This window comes from Quercus robur, chromosome 9 (assembly GCF_932294415.1).
Source record: "Quercus robur chromosome 9, dhQueRobu3.1, whole genome shotgun sequence".
Classification (NCBI taxonomy): domain Eukaryota; kingdom Viridiplantae; phylum Streptophyta; class Magnoliopsida; order Fagales; family Fagaceae; genus Quercus; species Quercus robur.
In genome coordinates, this window is record NC_065542.1 from 44,148,077 (window position 1) to 44,155,926 (window position 7,850).

General features: G+C 38.9%; 1 protein-coding gene across 1 annotated transcript; it reads right to left on the minus strand.

Moving 5' to 3' along the window:
* Window positions 1-532: 532 nt before the first annotated feature.
* LOC126701074 (F-box/LRR-repeat protein At3g48880-like) lies at window positions 533-1,544 on the minus strand. The gene is made up of 3 exons (XM_050399213.1): window positions 1,225-1,544; window positions 587-1,127; window positions 533-544 (listed from the first exon to the last, which is right to left on the minus strand). The coding sequence occupies exons 1-3, from the start codon at window positions 1,542-1,544 to the stop codon at window positions 533-535; spliced, it is 873 nt and encodes a 290-aa protein (XP_050255170.1).
* Between the last annotated feature and the right edge of the window lie 6,306 nt (window positions 1,545-7,850).

The following is a 7,850-nucleotide window of genomic DNA, read 5'->3' on the forward strand; positions in this document are numbered from 1 at the left end:
AAAATTTTAACTTGGTCTTACATATGATTTTTAACTATTAAGGCGTTTAACAATATTTATTATATGTTATAAGTTGAAATTCTATTATATCTCTTAAAAAAATATTTTAAAAACCAACAAAGCTTTTTTTTTGGGTGTCAATAACAATATTCTACGCTACCAAAAAATCAGCCCAACAGTTATCGTTGCAATTTGCAACATGCTAATACTGAATTGTGGTCTGAATTTGATTGCATTTTAAACGCGCAGTTGGATCCAAAGAACATAATGTTATGAAAGAATGACTAGGGATATCATTGATCTCCCTAGTTGAACAGAATGGGTGGAAACTTCTGTTTAACGTGACTGCAAGCAATATCTATATACATTTTTGTAACAATTACTGTATCTCCATTCACTGCTTTGCGATTCAAATTAATTATATATTAAATTACCATAGCAATAGGATTATAGGAAAACCTTAATAGAAGGAGATGTTCATTATTCAAAACATGTCCTCATGAGAAACTCACAAAACATCCATACCAGTTGGCTAGCTTGCTGCCTGAAATCACCAATTTTCGGGTCAATGTGCAAGAGAACTTACCTCATCCTCTCTCCAACATCTCTGTTCAAATTCAGCCCAATCCAAGACCCTTTCATTGTAAGGCCTCCACTTACACATATTGCAGGTATCTCTTTGACAAGTGAGAAACTTCTTAAGCCGCGAGCACTTTTCAATAATCGGTGGGTCAATTTCCCGATACAATGTAAAGCCAACTTCATACTGATAAACTTCTTTCATTTGACAATGACACATATTGAGCACTTCTAAATGTTTGAAGTTGTCCAATATATAGATCATAGCTTGGTTGTGCACCATTGTTCCCCGGAGACTCAATACCTTCAACTTTGGTACATTCTTAGTAAGGGCAACAGCAAAGTTGAGGTTGAAAAAGCATTGAAGTTTAAGTTCAGAGAAGCTCTTGCAGTATGAGCCAACCGCCTCCATTATTTTGAAAGGAGCAATGACGCTAGGAACAGTTAAAGACTCGAGCCCTTCCCACATTTTGAAAGACTGTTGAATTCCACTCTCTGTTAATTGATGCCAATTAAGTGGTAGAATGAGTCGTTTTAGGTTAGGGCTCCTGCTAAGAAAAGGTTCTCAGTTAAGTCACCAATTCAAGTTAGATGGGTTTCTTTTGATTTAACTATATTAGTAATTTGGGGAATGAAATTCAGTACCTCTCTGATGCGCAGACCAAGTGTTCATCATTTATGGATATAAAGTAGTTGAAAACCAAGCAAGTCACGTTCCCACGACTGAGATTTAAAGCACTCTTCAAGATTTTTGTTAATATCTTGCCTGATTCGTCATCAGACAAAGTATATGGTTTTGGGAGAACATCATTGGAGTCAGGGCTCAGTGTACTTAAATCGAGTTTTGTCCAAAGAGCCGGGTCACAACAAGCTGAGCGCCATGAGCTACACACCAGAGAAACGTTGGAAATTATATCCATAAAGTTCAGAGTCGTGAATATTTTGACGAGGATGTTGTAATCCATGTTATTCCAGCTGCGATCACTTGAACCTTGGTTCCTCATTTGCCCAAAACTGATTTTCCCTTCAACACACAAAAATAGAAACATAGTAAGCAGTGATTCTATCTCAGAGGAAACGCCTTTAATTAAGGTCCACTTCAACTAGTTGTGAACTACTAATAGATTACCTAGTCACTTGGAAAATTATATAAATGAATGTGTTAGATTAATAACTTATCGAAGTAACTTTTTGGGCTCTTCTAGAGTCTATATCAATGTGCATTTGTTTCTGTTAGATCTGGTGCTTAGTTATAGACAACCGAAAAATCCAAGTTTGAGGAAACAATAACGCAATTAAAGAATAATAATGATGAGACATGACAGGAAAGTAGAAACATATTTAAGCACCTATTTCCCACCAAACAAAATAGCTATGAAAAACATCTTGGTTGTTTCAGGTCTCAAGAACATTGGATCAAAAGCACATCTAATAAACTACCCAGGCTTTCTCATGAGAGCACAAGGGAAGGAGGTATAGATTTTTCTCTCAATAGTTAGAAATGACATGTCATCACGGTCGTAATAAAATAACATGGAACTGAGATGGCAAGAAACTAACTTGCTTTATCACACAACTCTATGACCCAGCCTATGCAAACAAAGCATAAAATGAGATTACTTCACTTTCTCTACACACTAACAATAATCATGCCATTGTGCCTTCTCTCTCCCCTGTAGGACCTTCTCTCTCTCATGATACGAGTTTTTTCTCTCCCTTTTGTTCCTTTTAAGGGCCTTCTCTTGGCCTACTCATCCATGCTTGTTTGGGTAGTAGCCTGTACAGTGTAAATCTATGGAGCAAGAAGTATTGGATTGTCTTCAAAAGTTACAGCTCACACGAGAGAAAGAAGATGATATAGTCATAACAAATGTTGCTAGATCAAAGCTAATTGAAGAATGTTCGTTAAGTCTCTTTGGGTGCCTTCTCACAAACCGTCAACAGAATCAAAGAGCTTTCAAAAATACTCTGAAGTCAGCGTGGAAAATGGGTTCGAATTTGAAGATTGTGGAGGTGGGGAATAACATATTGCAATTTAAATTTGGTTCATTGTGTCAGTTGGAGTGGGTTGAAAAAAGTGGTCCATGGAACTTTGATAATAACCTGCTTCTACTAAGCCGATGGAGGAAAGTATTAACAACATCCAATATTTCCTTTACCAATGCTCCTTTTTGGGTCCAAGTTTGGGGTTTACCATTTGAATATATGTCTAAGGATGCCGGAAAAGATATAGGGAGCAAACTTGGCAAAGTTATTGAAGTGGACAAAAGATCGCTACAAGCGGAGCAAGCAAAGTTTATGAGAATACAAGTAGAAATACCTATTGACAAACCTCTTCGCAAAGGAGGGAATATTACCAACGCAAAGGGAGAACGATGTTGGATCATTTTTAGGTATAAGCGACTTCCTACTTTCTGTTATATCTGTGGAATACTTGGGCATGATGATAAACATTGCCAAATGAGTCAAACTGAGGGCTTGAAAGAGAAACAATACGAAGAATGGCTCAAGGCAGGAGGCATGGTCAAAAGTGGAAGCAAGAAAGGAAAAGCATCCAATGGCAGAAATTCGAACCATATGGACGGTGATGATACAAGATTCAAGTCAAGGAGTACAGCGGTAAATTTCAGTTCATCAGTTCATTCGAGAGATGATAAAGACGGTGGCCGAAACAGTAACAATGAATTAGCGGTGAAGAAAGTCTTAAACTCAGAGACACTGACAAAAGATTCAAACTCAAACCTTTCTGAGAGTGACAGACTGCACAGATGGGACAGGACAGAGGAGATAACACGTGGGTTGAGGTTGAGTTAGGAAACACAGAATAGGGAGAACATAACTAGAGTTAATCTAGTTAAAGAGCTGTTCAAGTTGAATGAGGATGCCATGTCAGCAGCCAATTTTAAAATACTTGGGCCTTGTAGTGAAGATTCTGAGGTGTCCAGCCCACTTAAGCCCAAGAAGGAAGCTATTAAGAATAGTCAAGTAGACGAGCAGGGCCCAAGTCCAGAAGCTGAAAAAGAAACAATGAGTAGAGGAAAGTGGAAGAAAATAGCAAGAGAGAAAGGTAAGGCCCAAAATGAGGAGATGATGAATAAAGGCCCAGAAGTTAGAAACAAAAGACTTGAAAGCATTGAGGATCTGATAAAAGCCGAAGGAAGAGTACAGAAAAAGGTATGTGGAGAGGATAAAAGCAACAAAAATTCAAATTTTCTTGATGAAACGGTGGTGGCTGCTAGGCAGCACCACCGAGAAAAATGAGGGCATTAGGATGGAACTGCCAAGGGCTTAGGAACCCTCGGTTAGTTCGATCGTTGTGCAAGCTTGTGCAACAATGGAATCCCAATTTTGTTTTCTTGTCAGAAACAAAGCTGAAAAAGAAAAGCATGGAGAAGAAGAAGGAGAGCGCTAGTTTTACCAATGGCTTAGTTATCCCAAGTTCTGGAAGAAGTGGGGGTTTGGCTCTGTTGTGGAGGAAGGAAATTACTGTTGAAATTCAAAGCTATTCGGATAGGAATATTGATGCCATTGTTACTAAAGATTCTAGGTTTAAAAGGAAAACTACTGGATTTTATGGAAATCTTGAGGTCCATAGAACAAAGGAATCATGGGATTTACTAAAGACACTTATCAGAAAGTTTCAACTTCCCTGGTTATGCTTCGGGGATTTTAACGAAATTGTATCAACGGCAGAGAAAATGGGTGGAGCTCGAAAACCCCAAAGGCAGATGGATGATTTCAGGGAAGCAGTTAATTGTTGTAGATTCAAGGACCTTAGGTTTTGTGGTCCAGAGTTCACTTGGTGCAATATGCAAGAAGGAAGGCACAGGATGTATCTTCGATTAGACCGAGCTCTAGTTACGCAGGAATGGATTGATCACTACAAGGACATGAGAGTGCATCATCTTGTGGAATCTACAAGTGACCATTATGCGCTCCTGATCACTGATTCCATTGCATCGCAAAGCCCCAGAAAAAAAAGGTTCCAGTTTGAAGCAATGTGGACAAGAAGAGATGAATGCAGAGATATTATCAAGGTAGCTTGGAATGAAAGTGTAAACCTATATACCCCAAATGGCATGGTAGCAAGACTGAAGCAATGTGCAGCTGACTTATCAAGGTGGAATAGGTCAATGTTTGGCCTTGTCCTAAGGCAAATTCAGAATAAAAGAAAAGTCCTTAATGAGTTAGTCCTGAAGGATCAAGATGGAAGTAATGGTAGTGAAATTAACAAGATTAGGAAGGAGATTAATGACTTTCTAGATTGTGAGAAAATCATGTGGCAACAAAGATCTAAGGTTCAGTGGATGGGTCTTGGGGATCGCAATACAAAATATTTTCACACAAAGGCCTTTGGGAGAAAAAAGAAAAAAACCATTACCAAGCTCATGGATGAAATGGCGGTCTGGAGAGAATCCACTTTAGAGGTGGCTAAAGTTGTAGTTTCATATTTTGAGAAGCTTTATACAACTTCCCATCCTGATAGGATTCTGGAGGTTGTTGAAGCTATTGATCCTAAGGTTTCAGATGAAATGAATCAAAGTTTGATCAAACAGTTCACAAAAGATGAAATTGAAGCAGCCCTTAAACAGATACACCCGACCAAGTCCCCCGGCCTAGACGGTATGCCAGCTATCTTTTATCAAAAATATTGGGATATTGTGGGTAATGATGTTGTTTGCATGGTCTTAAATGTTTTAAATTCCAATATATCTATGACTAACATAAACAAAACTTTTATTACTCTTATCCCAAAAACTAACAATCCAGCTAAAATGACAGAGTTTAAACCGATTAGTCTAAGCAATGTGATCTATAAACTCATCTCTAAGGTCTTAGCTAATTGCCTCAAATCAATCCTACCCCAAATAATATCAGAAAATCAAAGTGTCTTTCTTTCTGAGAGGCTAATAACAGTTAATGTTCTTATAGCCTTTGAGCTCATGCACTATCTAGACCACAAAAGAGATGGTAAGGATTGCTATATGGCAATTAAATTAGACATGAGTAAGACTTATAATAGGGTGAAATGGGGTTTCATTGAACAAGTCATGAAAAAATTGGGCTTTCATGAAAAATGGATTTGTCTGATAATGTGTTGCATAACATCTGTCTCCTACTTTGTGCTTATTAATGGTGTAGCTTATGGTAACATTATGCCCTCGAGGGGACTCCGTCAAGGAGATCTCCTATCATCTTACTTGTTCTTACTATGTGCAGATGGCTTCTCTTCACTCATTAGTAAGGCTGTAAGAAATCAGATGATGAGTGGCTTATCTATTTGCAGAGGCTGCCCTAAGATCACGCATCTCTTCTTTGTGGATGATAGTTTGCTTTTTTGTAAAGCTAATGGCCAGGAATGCCAACAATTAATTGAAATTCTCCACTTGTATGGAGCTACCTCAGGTTAGAAAATCAATACAAACAAATCCTTAGTTTTCTTTAGTGCCAAGGAGGAAAAGAAAAATGAGATCTTGGAGATCTTGGGGCCTATGCAAGACTCTCGGCATAGTAATTATCTTGGTCTCCCCTCTATTATTGGCAAATCAAGGAATGAAGTCTTTGCTGAGATTAAAGAAAGGGTGGGAAGGAAGTTGTCTGGGTGGAAAGAAAAATTTCTTTCTATAGGGGGTAAGGAGATTCTCATAAAGGTGGTGGCCCAAACTATCCCTACATATACTATGAGTTGTTTTCAATTACCAAAAGGCTTGTGTGATGATTTAGAAGGCATGATGAGAAGATTTTGGTGGGAGTAGCGTGGTCAGGAGTCAAGGATTGCTTGGGTGAGTTGGAGGCATTTGTGCAAATCTAAGCTTAAAGGAGGGATGGGCTTTAGAAACCTTCAAACTTTCAACCTTGCCATGCTAGTAAAGCAAGGTTGGAGGCTTCTCATGAACCCAAACTCTTTAGTAGCACGAGTATATAAGGCTAAATACTATCCCCATAAAGATGACCTCAATGCTAGTTTGGGATCTAGGCTATCCTATGCTTGGAGAAGCATAATGCAGGGGCTTGAGGTTGTTAGGAGAGGTACTCGTTAGAGAGTTGGCAATGGAAGGCTGACCCATATTTGGAACGACAAGTGGCTGCCAACCCCCACAATGTACAAAGTGGTCTCCCCTCCTCTAAATCTTGACAATTATCCCATGGTCTCGGCTTTAATTGATTATGACACCAGAAAGTGGAGGGCCAATCTTGTTAAGTCCATTTTTTTTCTGTTTGAAGTAAGAACGATTCTCAACATCCCAATCAGTTATAATCTTCCGGAGGAAAAAATTATTTGGGCCAAAAACAATAAGGGTGTTTTTACTATCAAAAGTGCCTACTATGTAGCTCTTAACATGGTGGACTCATCCGAGGAAGGAGAAAGCTCTTACAGGGATCCAAGAGACCGTTTATGGAAGAAGGTTTGGCACCTAAATATTCTATCAAAGATTAAAATCTTTGCATGGACAGCATGTGTAGATGCCCTTCCAACAATGGTGAATCTGAAAGAGAGAGGTATTGGGGATAATGATTTTTGTCCTTGTTGTAGAAGAGACGTGGAGTCAACCTTTCATTCTATCATCAGCTGTAAGGTTGCGAAAAGGGTTTGGGATAATTGGGAAGTTCAATTTGTTGAGAATTGGCAAGGGCTATTTGATATATCTGATGTTGCACTGCAAATCCTTGAAAAAGGAACTACCTATGACCTTGAAGTGTTCTTTGGAGTAGCTTGGTCAATATGGTATAACAGGAATTTAATTGCCTTTGAATCAACATGCAGATTGCTAAGCCAAATTTGGAGTTTTGCCAATAGATTTCTTCATGAACATAGGGGGGGCATGGGTGGCTTTGAACAAGGATCAAGTTGCAGAAAATAGCAAATGGACTCCTCCGCCTCCTGGAGTCTTCAAAGTCAATGTAGATGGGGCTACCTCTGTGGATGGGAGAAATTCAAGTGTTGGGGCTATCATTAGAGATTCTTGTGGTGCAATCATAGCAGCTTGTTGCAAATACCTCCAAGGCCAATTTTCAGTAGCAAAGGTGGAAGATGTTGCTATGGAAGCTGGGATTTTGCTTGCTCGTGACATGAAGATCTCCCAAGTTATTATTGAATCAAATGCTGCATCTACTGTTAACAATATTAATGAGCAGCTCATTGATGGTAGCCTCGACCATCTGTACCAGGGTATACTAGCTTTGCTGAACTCCTTCAAAAGCTGGAAAATCAAACATTTGAAAAGGGAATACAACAGAGCTGCCCATGAGCTAGCTCAACTAGCTAGATT

Coding starts and splice junctions, on each gene's coding strand:
- LOC126701074 (XM_050399213.1), bottom strand. CDS start 1,544: ATGGATTACAACATCCTCGTCAAAATATTCACGACTCTGAACTTTATG. Junction 1,128..1,224: donor TTGGTCTGCGCATCAGAGAG/GTACTGAATTTC, acceptor TTTTCTTAGCAG/GAGCCCTAACCTAAAACGAC.